This window comes from Bacillus rossius, chromosome 11, assembly GCF_032445375.1.
Source record: "Bacillus rossius redtenbacheri isolate Brsri chromosome 11, Brsri_v3, whole genome shotgun sequence".
In the NCBI taxonomy this organism is placed as follows: Eukaryota; Metazoa; Arthropoda; class Insecta; order Phasmatodea; family Bacillidae; genus Bacillus; species Bacillus rossius.
This window is the reverse complement of record NC_086338.1, coordinates 25,445,211-25,459,152: the sequence shown is the minus strand read 5'-3', so window position 1 is coordinate 25,459,152 and position 13,942 is coordinate 25,445,211. Positions and strand designations below refer to the sequence as shown.

Sequence of the window (13,942 nt, the reverse complement as noted above, 5' to 3'; positions counted from 1 at the left end):
GTATTTAATAGTATACGGCCACCTTTTTTTTCTCCTAATTTCCACACGAAAACTTATGATTCGGCTATCTACGCACTTGTTAAAAGAGAAAAAAAATATTTTTCAGGGACAAGAAAATAGGTATTCCATCACTGTTGTGGTGGTGTCGCCATTCGCAGCAGGTTTTTTTTTCCGGAAAGCATTGTGACGGTGTTTTACTATTTATGGGGAAAAATACAGTAAAACTCGCTTACGAGGTCCCGCATGGTAGGTTTTTCCGTATAAAGCATTTAAATTGCCCGGGGTCTCATCATTTACGCCATTAAATATGTGATATAAATTCCCGTTAAATTTTTTTCTGAAAGTTCCTGCCTCAAATAGTAATGGCGCACGTAAATATGAAGAAAATAAAAATAAACAACAACTTACGAAGAAATATGGATGATGTACCATAACTACAGTACAAACCCAATAGATATCTTAAGATAATTACCATAAAAAGAACTAAAGATTCTTTGTAGATACAGTCAAACCTCATTATTACAAACCTGAAGGGACCATAATTTTAGCACTTTGTAATAACGAGGGTTTGTATTAACCAAACTATTGGGATATAATGACAAAAAAAAATTGATTGAACTTTAAATGCCTATATTTACAACCATAAAGAAAATTATATACACTGTTGGTAGATGGTAGTATAAGCTGGCTTCACTACATGCATATAGGGGGAAAAGTTAAATCTGAACCGTCTCTCTTTATCGCTGCGCGCATGGGCTGCCTTCCCCTTTACCTCCCCTTAGCGCAACGACAGTGTCTGGAGGGGAAGGCGTGCGACCCCTCCAAATCAAGGCGATGGAGTGTCAGCCTGTCTTACACGAATGCGACACAAGGGTTTAACGCATGAACTGCATCATGTAATCACAACTGGAAAATACACTACATCGTTAACCAATGTCCAAATCATTCAAACACATACATATTTACAAAAATAAATCAAGTTAACAGAACATCAGTATGCTAACAGTTACGCTATTTGTTTGCAGTCATAAAAAACCTCTCTGTGAAAAAACTATACTATCATAAACAAAAATGCTGCATGTGTTAAATTACTCTTTCTTTGAAGGCTTGGTTATCAAATTATCATTTGGTTAAGGGTTCTGTAAAAATAGCATTTTCTTAAAGGTAAAATACAGAACATTTGCGTTTTGTCACTACTTTTTGCGTCACTAATGTTTGACGCAAAACCGCGTGTTGATTATAGATACATAATTTTAAGATGCCAACGTAATATTTTAATAGTTAGTTATTATAGTATGTTATTTACCTAATCTGAGTCTGATGTGAAGCTGGTATTTTCCGTTTCACTAGAGGAATCTTCGTCTGTAGATTCTTCAAGATTAACAATAATCTTATCTATTTCAGTATCTAATAACCTATCACTATTCCAGTATTCATTCTCAATTTTTTCCACATGCCGGCAGCATTCTTTCCATTGCTCTTTAGAGTAGCTACTAAACAGCTGTTCACATAGTGTCTTCTTGTCTTCGAGTGAGGATGATATTTCTTCGCACACTTTTCCTTTAATATATCCCCACACTAGCTCAATCGGATTGAGGTCCGGATGATAGGGTGGAAGCCTGATTACTTCGTGGGAGTTCATTTTAATGATTTCGTCAATTTTGCAAGTTTTGGAAGTGGGCACTTGTTTCGCAAGTAATAGTAGGTTGTAGGGGTGAGCCGATGCCGATTGCCGATTATTAAGATCGGCCGATTTTGGTCATTTTGGTCATTTGCATGATCGGCTTCATGCATGCCGATCCTTTTTGCCGATTACCGCTTTCTGAAGACAAAAAAATCTCTACGTAACACAAAAGCGCCGACATATTTTTTGCTTCAGAACTGTTGCTTGACGTTTTAAAGTAACACTTACGTTACTTACGTGTTTTAATCTTTTCTGCAGAAAAAAAAATTAAGTAAAGTTATTCTTAAAAAATAAACATATTCATGAAAAGTACGTTTGTTAAAAAATAGTAAACAAAAGCACACCAAATTGTTTAATAAGTCATGCATAGGGGCCTGTTCTTTTCGCGATCGCGATTAAACGACGATAAACGCGAAATCGCCATAACACAGCGTTTTTACACGAAATTTAGTATTAAAACGCAAAATCGCAGTGTTTTTAAGCGAAATTTAAAAACTGGGTAAAATACTGTCTCGTCACTGATAAACAAACACCGCAACATGGCCGCCACTGAACATTAGTCATAAATGCACTAAAGCAAACAAAAGCTTACACACGCTCACGTTATAATGTTAAACTCAAAAATATACTGTAAAAATACGTAAAACTACGGCGTTTATTTTCCTTTCCGGCATAATGTTTGGATAGATAAGACAAACAGGCGAAGTTTTAAGGCCTACGTACACCGCTCGGGGCACTGACGTCACCTTGGAACAGCGACACCCGATAAATACAAAAGCACGCAGATGATTGGGCGAACGGTGGCGGTGTTTGGAACAGCCTTACGTGAGTGGCCATACCACGTCAGCCGGGGGCGCTGGCATATAGTTGGAACAGCGTCTTAATATCAAGCAGAAAGCATTTTAAATCGCGCCAAAAAGCGGAAAAATGTAAACAAACATTCATTTTCGAATGGTGTGACGATGATGATTAGTTGGTTAACAGTGTGTTATAGATTTTGTTAAAGGGATTAATAGATTTTCAGATTAGTTTATGGGAACAACTAATAATCAGTGTCTAAATAAAAAGTTTGTCATATAAATATATGTAACCTATTTGTTTAGGGTATTCAGTAATGAGTAGTTTCAAGTAAAATTATTTAACTTAAGTAATTTGGAGCACATTCATTTTCGAATTGTGTGACGATGATTTTTTAGTTGGTCAACAGTGTGTTATAGACTTTGTTAAAGGGGTTAATAGATTTCCAGATTAGTTTATGGGAACAACTAAAAATCAGTGTCTAAATCAAAAGCTTCTCATATAAATATATGTAACCTATTTGTTTAGGGTATTCAGTAATGAGTAGTTTCAAGTAAAATTATTTAACTTAAGTAATTCGGAGCATATTTTACAACCAACTTAAAAAAGCACTAATCGGTCAAAAAAAATCGGCATGATCGGTACCACATTTCTGGCATCGGCATGATCGGCAAATGTGGTGATCGGCTCACCCCTAGTAGGTTGGCTTTTGTTAGGTCAGAGGAGAAAGTTACGTTGTTTATTTTTAGCCACTCTTGAATCACTTGTTTGGTGTTAGCGGAAGTCGGCTTCTTATTTGTCTGTACATTGTGATAACTTGCATTGTCGAGAACAATGACGGAGTTTTCAGGCAAATTTGGAAGCAGTTTATGTGTAACCCATTTCGAAAAGTTTTCGAAATTCATGTCATTATGATAATCTCCCGTTTTTTGTTTTGACCGGAATATCAACAATGCATTCTGTACAAATCCCTCCTCTCCTCCTGCATTCACAATTATTAAACGCTGGCCTTTCCCGATTGGCTCTGTAACACCCAGCTCATTGTCCGATTGCCAACAAGAACTAACGCTGTGGGTAGCATGGATGTACGTTTCATCTACATAAACAATATTGAACGACCATCGCTTCGAAACTTGCACATTTCTTGTAGGAAACGCCCCCTCCATGCTGCTATATCAGGCTTCTCAATCAAAATCCTTCTCCTTGACTGACACTTCGTCCAACGGAATCCCAGTCTCTTTAACAGTTTTCTCAAAAAATCTTTACTGCAGTCCAAAACACCATCATCTCGCAAAGCCGTCTTTAATTTATTTAAAGTTGGAACAGTTTTCCTGACAGTGTAAAATTCATGCACTTTTCTCCTCATAGCACCACACGTAAAATCGTCGACTTCTAACCGTTTTTTGCGTTCTTTTTTTTGCCAGTAGGTGTTAAAAAGTTCAGACCAATTTTACTTTTTACTTTCCCCTCAGCCAAAATCCTTTTAACCGTTGATTCAGACACACCCGTCGCAGCACTTGTCGCTTCAGTATCATTGTATTTTAAACCGTACAGCAACTTCTTTTCTTTCATATGCGTCGCAACGTTGTATACAATTTCACGCGCCTGTCCTCGCAAGGGTCGTCCTGGAATAAGGTTCGACTTAATTCCCGAGGTTGATGGGATAGGCTCGCTTGTTGTACAGTGTAACCCAGGTCCCGGCATGACGCTCTGACGCAATCCTCACGCAGCCGAGTGAAGCGCGGAATTGACCCCCTCCACTTCCACTGGCGACTAGTGGTGCACCGATATGACTTTACCGATTACTGATTCGATTACCGATTATGAGAGCAATAATCAACAGATACCGATTCAGTTACCAATTATAATGAACAATTTTTTAAGTGTAATAATGCACACAAAAATAATTATTCCCATGTGAATTTAATAACAAGATTAGGTAAAATTGAGAATACAGTTATAATAACAGTATAAAAATATATAAAATACACTATTAAGTCATTGCAAAGTGTAAATTAAATTAACTTCTATTTATATTTGTTATTGTAAACAACTTGAACTACAGTCTAATAATTATAATTTACAGTGGGTAAGTTTTTGTTGCGGAAAACTAGCATTATTATCGACTATCACATAAGGTTGCATCGCAAATTACCGTTTAACAATGTAAACCTGTTGCTATATTTTGTTCACTTGAGTTTATAGAAAAATGTTTCCACACTTCACTTTTTTTCTCCCTAGTCGTCATCTCACTATAATTATATAAAAATGACTCAAAACCAATTCCAGCACATGTGATTTTATTAATGTTGACTGAATGTATAAAATTATAAATACTTTTTCACTTGTTTTCACGTCACATACAAATAACACAACGGATAATGTTACCAAAGACGCCCATAACGAGTTTGTAAAACGCAGTGATAAATTCTGAAAGGTATCGGGACCACGATTTTGAACCGCTACGACTCGAAAAGATCGATTGTCATAGAATCCACTGCAACTGCTTGTGGTATTTTGATTGCGTGCTATCTATTTTACGTCTCTGGCTATAGGTAATGTACAAGGCCACTAAACAAAAGACAGAACAAAAGACGAAACGTAAATAAACGTGTAGGAAAAAAGGAATTTTTTATTGTTTGAGGCAATGAGATTTATAAAACTTAACGAAATATCTGTAATCTTGATATGACGGAGTTAGATGAATTTTGTAATATATACAAATATTACTGTATTTCATCCTAAAATGTGTAATATTACACGGTAAAAACAAAAACCTACTTAATTACGCCGGGACGTAGATAATCGGCAAAGTAATCGTTAAGATAATCACCGATTACGATTCATCGGTATCCGCATCGGTGCACCACTACTGGCGACTATCACGTGACGGTAGTGTGCGTCAGGCCACGAATTGGGGTCTGCGCAGGTTCACAAGTATCTTGCCGGGCTATAACAATTTGTAAACACTGAAGAAAACAAACATAATGCAACACTTACAGAATAAATCATAATACAAACTTCAATAAACTTGCATTCATGACACATTTTCTATTCAAACATTTGATTTTAAAAAAGCATTAATTCTGGTTTGCACTATTTTTTTCTTATAGGCATTGTTTACCACATTACAAAGCTTATCAAAGGCCAGAAGTGTTTCAGTGCCAACATCATCAACATTTGAGAGAACATTTTCCAATGTGGCTACAGCACTGTTGGCAACAAGATTGATCCGATCCTTAAACCGTTGTAGACAACAAGATTGATGCGATCCTTAAACCGTTGTAGCCAACCATTGCTGAACTTGAAGTCTGAAATTCCTAACCTCAATGCTAGGTAGTCTGCCTTCTTCTAAATCATACGTCCAGAAATTGGCAAGTTTGCTACACACATTTCTTCAAACCACTGCAACAAGGTAGCTTCCATTTCTTGATGTTTTGGGCCTCGCATTCTTTTTCTTGTTGATAATCTGCACGAACACGCTAAAGCCGATTCAATCTTTTCACGATCTTTTAGTATTGTCGACGACGATTGCGGGATGTTAAATTCTCTCGCAATTTCAGTTTTCGTTCTCTCTCCATTGTCTACTTCTTCGATAATTTTAACTTTAAATTGCAATATAAGGTCGCTGCGTTTACGTTTCGCAGTCATATTACAAAACAACTCACACTCAAAATTGAGATTAAGACACACGTGCGTAAACAATGAAAAATATCAGAACTTTTTTCCATAGATTGTTTAAACTTCTATGTACGTACACTTCCGACTACTAATATTAATAAGGTATAGAGTACTTTCCTTTTCGTTTTCCGTTTACAACATGGCATCTTTTCTAGTTTAGTTACTAACATCGCCACTAGAGTTGAACTTTTCATCTTGTTTTTCGACAATTTTGCGCTGTAGGATACATACATGTATCTGTGGAGAAACGTTTGTTTACTTGACGGTTATGAAGACGTGATTTACTTTAGACTTTGGCGGTGAAATTCGTATTAACCGTTCACTTATACACGTTAACAGCTACTTGAGGGATCAAAACAACTTCGTAATTCATATTAATGTATTTCGTATTAAAAGTACTGAATAACATAGGAAAGCATACTTTATTTTCTGGGACTGTGAAAGTACTTCGCATAAACGGGAATTTCGTACTAAGCGGATTCGTATTAATGAGGTTTGACTGTATAGCCATAGCTTTGGCTGATAAGCCTCTATAATTTATACTATCAGACCTGGAATTTAGCCAATGTATACCAGGCACATTAAAATCACCCAGTATAATAACGTTATCTAAACAATTTGCAAATTTTTCTTCGAGATCTTCAAAGTAGGACTGGTAGGTTGCCGTAGAAGTATCAGGAGGAATATAAATATTGCCAGTATTAAGAAGTTGGTATGTGATGTTTTGACCTTAACCCAAATAGATTCAATTTCATGATGCTTAGTTATCTTAATCGAGAAAGCAGAATTGAATTTTTGCTTGTTGATAGCAATTAAAACCCCACCACCTCTATTTTTGCATGTTAATTTTGCGTTTCTATCATTTCTAAAAATCAAATATCTATCGTCAAAGTAATGCGAGTCAATACAATTATTATTAAACCAAGTTTCAATTAAGCAAATAATGTCAAAATTATTTATAGCTAAATTATTATAAAATTCTATTGATTTAGTTCTCAGTCCTCTCACATTTTGGTAAAGAATTTCCCACTCACACAAGTCCAGTATGCGCAACACTGGTTTCAGTGTGCTCCTCCAGGCACCGGAATGTGATCTTGGACAGAAGAATTTAATGCAGAGTTGGTTGTTTCATGGTTATTGATGTTTTTATCAGCTTTCTTGAATATTTGATCCGGGAATAGCTTACCATAGAATGGGCTGATAAGGCAACCGCTCGGCCAGAAAACTGTATTTTGTATCATGTCAAAGTCTTCTTCTAATACTGATACATGGAAAGATGCATATGTGTCATATTTGGATCGTAGTTTAACAACTTTCAGTGGTTATATAATCAACAACTTCTTTTTCTTCAACTGATGGGTCAAAACAGGTTACAAATAATGCTTTTGTTTTTTTGAAAGCTGGTTTTGAAACTGTTTTAAGAGATGAGATGTTCCTCATCCCAACTTGTATTTTTGATTTCTTTTTGTTGTCAGACTCAGGCTGGTTTACGTGGCTACCGTTGGATTTGTTCTTACGTGAATAATGCACGGTGGTAAAACCTTGCTCATCAGTAGTCCGCTTGATAGGAGAAGTGCTTACTAAGTTGCTTGCATCAGCATTGCTTGCAACATGGGGAAAAGTGCTGACTGGTAACGAGGTCAGCCGCACGTTCAACCGGCGCGGCGACAGATGTTTCAACTTTCTTTTTCTGTTCAATTTTCTTTTGTTCTGTAACTTGACTATAAGTTTTATTGGTTTTCTTTGGCTCAGTTTGAGGATTTTTTTTTCATTTTTGATCTTGAACACTTCTTCACTTAACTTCACAATCTCATTTCTGGAGTCGTCCAGTAAAGTTTTTAATACCTGGTTTTCATTTTTAAGGTCATCAATTTTAGTATTCATAGATTTAACAAGATCATATAATTCAATAAGTTTGCTCATTTCCATGGAAACAGGTGACATGACTACATTACCAGATGCAGTTGAATCCTTTTGGGATGATGACGTTCTAGAAGGCTTGTTTGAAGTCGCGTCCTCTTCTGGGATAAGTGCAGGGTGTCTACCAGATCTAGTAAATGAAATTCCCTGATTTTTCCAGGTTTTCCAGGTCTAAAACTTAATTTTTCCAGGTTTTCTTTAACACAATTACGACATTCCACGAAACTGAAAAAACTGCATAACAGTACATTGACGGGTTTCAAAGTAAGTATTTCAACTCACTTAAATTAGTAAAAAAATTACGTACCTTCTTCCAGACGTGGTCAAAGTGTCTCAATTGATGGCAAATAAAACATGCTGCTACAAACATTTCACACACTTACTTTTGCAAAAACATTAGTAAAAGGAAGCTTCCATCAATTTCGCAGTGACTCAACTTTTGCGGCTATTGCACTTGCTTCAGAATGAGCCAAATCCAACACTCGAGCCTTCTTCAACTGCAGTGCCTTGATCTCTTCTTCAACTATTCTTTTTTCTGCCTTCTTCTTGTTTGTAGCTTCCTTTTCTTTTTGTTTTGTTTGCAGGGCTTCCTTATGCCTACAACTAGCATTTCTTACATACTGTAACATGGACTTGGTGATATCAACATGCTCTACACCTCCAGAACGTTCAACAAAGTCGTACACTTGTATTTCTGCGATCAGTGTTTCTTCCTGCAAGTTTTCACTCAGCAGATTAGAATTAACTGAAAATCCTCTTTCCAATGATGCATTTCCATGAGAAAGTACCAACATCAGCCTCACAAACTTTAGAAGGCCTGTTTTGGCAGCTACTGTAAGTGCCTTACGAAAGAGCATCCACAAGTGATCAAGGTGCCTGTCTTCTCGAGAAAAAGACGAGAACAGTGCTTCAGAATCTTGCGAGGAACATACCAACTCATATGATCGCTCAATGTTATCAGCTTCTTGTCCTGATAGCCACCTGTTTTGAAGACAACATTCTAAACTGTACTTCACACGCTGTTTCCTCACACCCGAATTTAAAGCCACAGATGGACAAAAGCAGGAAATTCCCATGGTAAGTTTGTACTTCAGGGGACTTTTGTCTCAAAGTTTTTTTAACCATAACCTTTAGACAAGTCCTAACATCATTTTTCAGTTACAGGACAGACTTTTCTGGTACTTTCTCTTTCTTGATGGCATGGCGTACTGCATAACCCAACTTGATATTGTTAGCAGTCAATAGACTTTCCTGGTTATCTACATCCAATAGAGATACATTGTGTTTCTACCTAAAGCTCTTCAGTACCTCTGGTTTCACAAACTTTCCTGCCAAAGCTAATAAACTGTCTACCAGTGAATCATAGAGAAAAGGTGCCATGTGTGCTTCACTTTGGAACATTGTAAGAAACAATTCCAGCTCTGATGCCAAAGAGTGGAAGAATGTCAATTTTACTTCTAGAAGATTATCTTCAAGAGCACTTTTCACTACATTGAAAGAGACAGATAAAATAGAAACTTCACAAATAAATTTCTTTAGATGGGGTAACGTTTTCATGGCATGCTCAGCAACTGCAGTATTTTCTAACCATCTGATTGCACAAAATTTCTTGGGAAAAGCTCTGATCCAGTTATTATAATGTAATCTGCCCTCCTTGCAGGTACATGCTTAAACAAATAGTAACTGTGCCTCTAAAAACTAACAACGTCCAATTGTGTAGCAGAAAATCCAGTTTTGAAAGCACCATGGACCGTATGAAGCTCACAGCTACCAATTTCTAGCAATGATGGTGAATCTTCACGAAAAGTGTCTGTGATATGTATTTTCAAAGCTAAAAAAAAATGGCCATATTACGTTGGGGCCATCCATAGATACCTGCAGAATATTTCGAATGTCAACAAAGGAGAGAGCTCCCAAAAATGCTTGCAGTAAACAATGAGATGTGGTATGCCGCAAGAACATTGATGTTAAGTAAGCTGAAACAACTTGGTCTTATTAGAGCTCGGGAAGCACATGCCGCAGCACGTCACGTCAGCACGATAACAAACCAGCTTGAACCAGTTTGTATCACGTTATTTGATGCCACTTCCGAATCCGATGGTAAATAAAAGAAAATGGACGTGGGAACTGTTCGTTATTTGCCATTCAAATATAAAAACGGGAGGGGATATACACTTGATGCTACGTCAATGCAAAATGATCAATAAACAAAAAACATATTGCCAACTACAGCTTACCAAACAAAAATTCCCTGATTTTTAAAAAAAATCCCTGATTTTTCTCTGATTACAATATTCCCTGATTTTTCCAGGTTTTCCAGGTTTTCCAGGGTCAGTAGACACCCTGTAAGTGTTACTTTCAGAGCATTAAGATTAGTCGTATTTACACTCTCAGTTTGAAACTGATTTGGCGCAGTATTCATATTCGTTTTTTTTGTCGGAGACCGGAACATGTTCAAGTTATCTATATGGTCTAATTCACAATTAGTTATTTGATTCGTTGCATCACTATAGGATAGAGAAAATCCCTCAAAATCCGACTGACTGAGCAGTGAGGAATTAATACTGATTATCTCGTTCCACTTAGTAAAGAACAACAAAGATTAGATATAATACCGCGGAGCTCGCACTAAACACGTCCGTCCACTTGGGACACACGGCCGCGTTTGAGTTATGTTTGTGGCAGTAATTTTACTGTAGGTTTTTTTTTTTTTTTTTTTTTTTTTTTTTTTTTTTTTTTTTTTTTTTTTAATATTACGAAGCAGCTTATCAGCAAAGGAGCTGGAAACTCATATTTTGATGCTCCACTGTCGTCAGAAAAAGAGATTGATCGTTGCCTGAGCACACCACTCTGCTCACTCAGGCATTCATGTGCAGAGTACTGGAGTTCCTGCAGGATCAGTTTATTCAGAACAAATATTTTCTCAAGCAGGGTTGATTGTAACTGACCACAGGTCATCTCTGCTGCCAGATCATGTGAATCAGTTGATTTTTTTGAAGTGTAATCTCAAGCACTCCTAAATACAATTACTTTTAAGGAGCAAAATCAGAATTTGTTAATATGTAAATAAAATACACAATTGATTAAAAAATGTCTAGCATATTACAATTTAACATACATTTTACTTAAAATTTTAACTCTTTGTAAGAAAAAAAATAAATATTGAGAGTATTGGTTTTGGTATCGGCAGTGGTATCGGAACAGCCCTATATTTAATGGAACCTTGTTTATAGTAGTAGCATGAAATTGACAAAATTGTGAAAGAAAATGGTAAAATTGTTTCACCAATGCAATAAAATTCAACCCCACCCCTTCCACTCACCTGTAAAGCTGCTAACATTCTCAGTGTTTTCGGAGATGAGAAAGGGTGTGTGAGGGTAAGACGTGCAAGCATGTGCAGTGTGTGCCGAGCAGAGTGCCGGGCGCCGGGCGGTGACTGAGTGACCGGGGGGAACTGTGCAGGTGCCGGCTGCACTTCTACAAGGACGTGTTCAAGGGCACGGAGCTGGTGGACTGGCTGGTGCTGGTGGGTCTCGCGCGCGAGCGAGCAGAGGCCGTGCAGTACGCCAGCCAGCTGCTGGACGGCCGTGTCATTAGGCACGTCCACAACCTTCACCACTTCCTTGATAGTTCCTTGCTGTACACGTTCAAGCGTTCCCTTGAGTGACCGGTACAGTTCCCTTGCAAACGAGCTCTGTTGGGGTCATGTTGGTGCAATTAGCAATGGTTGTATGATCCTATTTCACACCTTAATGATTCATTCAACAACTGTGTATTCATCACCGATTTATTTTTTCTGTAAGCTGAAACCAGTTTAGATGGATTCTAAATGAATTTGCTATTGTGTGTGTTAATAATGATTCATTTCAACTGTCACTTGAATCTGTCAATATAAGTTAGACACCAAAGTTACAAAACATATAGATATTTGGAAAATTTAAGAAATTAACTTGTAACGATCAATTAGCTATTTTCGTTCATGGTTATGGGTTTGATTTAGTATTATCACGTCAGCCATAGAGCAGAGCAATGCAAATTCGTCAGCTGTTACAAGCTGCTGTGATAGTGCAGAATTTCAGTTAAAGGGATCTCAGATTTGTAATTCTATTTGCACATGTGAAATGTTGTTAAAACAATGTGTGATATTTAAAGTCTTTCATAAGTTGTGATTTTGAATTGTCACTGCGTGTACGTATTGCTGGTGCTATCGATGGTATGTTTTACTGTTAGCAATTGATTTATGTAGAAGTTGTGAAAAAATATTGTGTTGTGTACAGTATATTTTATATTTTTGTTTTCAGTGTTTATTTATTGTGTTGCACGACTTGTTTTAAAAATAAACATTGCAAAGGAAAATTTGTTTTTTTACTGCAGTGTACGAGCTTGAGGACTTAATTGCAATCTCGAGATAGGAAGGAATCACTGTTGGGAGTACAACGTGAGATCTGGACATTGTCAGCCTTGATCACACTTACCAATTATGATTACCGAGTTAAAATTTTATTTAACCTATTGCAATTGCCGATTGTATAAATTTATTACAGACTCAGATCTGTAGCCTGAAGAATATCATATTAATGTAACATTACAAAAAGTACTGCAATACTTTCCTTAGATAGTAATATTATTCCTTAATAACACTTAATTAAAATTATCTAGTATAGCTGCTGGTAATCAGAAATCAAAATGTTACTGAACTGAACATTATAACACAAAACATCAAAAATATAGATACAGTAGATTCCCAATAAATTCTGGCTGTCTGAGGACATACCTTACCTTCGCGGTGTGGATTGCCTGCATTCCATCGGGACTGAACCTATCCAGTCTCCAGTAAAAATGTATTCCATATTTAATGTAAGCAGTTGAAATGTGGTATCAGTTGGGTGCCTAGAAGCCTATCCTTGTACACGTGCCTTTTTAACTTTGCTTCAGCCGCAAGTGAATGCTAGGTACTTTGAGACCTGGAAAATTTTAAGTTACAATAAATTCAATAAATAACAAAATTTGTGATGTTTTGAAGTTGAAACACGATTTTATAATTTTTTATGTGTAAACATCTTAGCTTTCAATATACTGTATTTGGTAGGAGTATTTTCGTGAAAATGGAATGTAAGTCAACGAACAAAGATGGCAGACCCACGTGTAGAAATACAAACCCGTATATAGTCACTTTTGTAAACATAAGGGTACATAACAAACGTATTGGTGTGCCAAACGAAACTTTATGATAGTGAAACTGTTAGAAATCAAAACCCGCTTTAGTTTCACTACTTAATATTTATTTTACACAGAATAAACAGGCATTAGTTATTTATACAAATACTCCAGCATCTTTACTTGAACATCTTAACTAGACACCGACGCTATACTTTTTCTGTCTTCTTTTGTTTTGTCTTTCAGAAGTACAATGCAAACAACACGAAAAACATAACCTAACACAAGTCTCATGATTGAGAATTATTTTTCATTACTTTTGTTTTCCAACACTCCCCCATAATTCTCATCATGAAACTATCTCATTTGCGAGACGTCAAAATCTTACTTTTGATAATGGTTTTGTAAAGATATCTGCTATCTGTTTTTCACTTGGGCAATAAAACACTTTCAGCAAGCCTTTGTTACCTTTTCGTGAATGTAGTGAAACCTAACATCAATGTGTTTTGACCAGCAGTTGATCACCCCATTCTTCACTAGACTTATAGCACTTTGATTATCAATAAATATTTTAGTTACTATTTCTTGACCTAGAATTTCTTCAAGGATAGTTTTCAGGTACATGAGTTCTTTTGTACATTTGGCGGCCGCAATGTACTCGGCTTCTGCAGTAGAGAGAGCAACTACAGGTTGTTTTCTTGT

At 36.6% G+C, this 13,942-nt stretch overlaps 1 protein-coding gene across 2 annotated transcripts in view; it reads left to right on the top strand.

Moving 5' to 3' along the window:
* The window catches only part of LOC134536708 (lysosomal cholesterol signaling protein), an 85,074-nt gene extending 72,601 nt beyond the window's left edge, over positions 1 to 12,473 (top strand). The window contains exon 14 of one of the 2 annotated variants that reach the window (XM_063376577.1): positions 11,546 to 12,473. In XM_063376577.1, coding sequence (XP_063232647.1) covers positions 11,546 to 11,750 — 205 coding nt within the window. In that variant the 3' untranslated portion in view covers positions 11,751 to 12,473. The remainder of the gene's footprint in view (positions 1 to 11,545) is intronic. The other variant, XM_063376576.1, reaches the window with a different exon arrangement.
* The last annotated feature ends 1,469 nt before the right edge of the window (positions 12,474 to 13,942 follow it).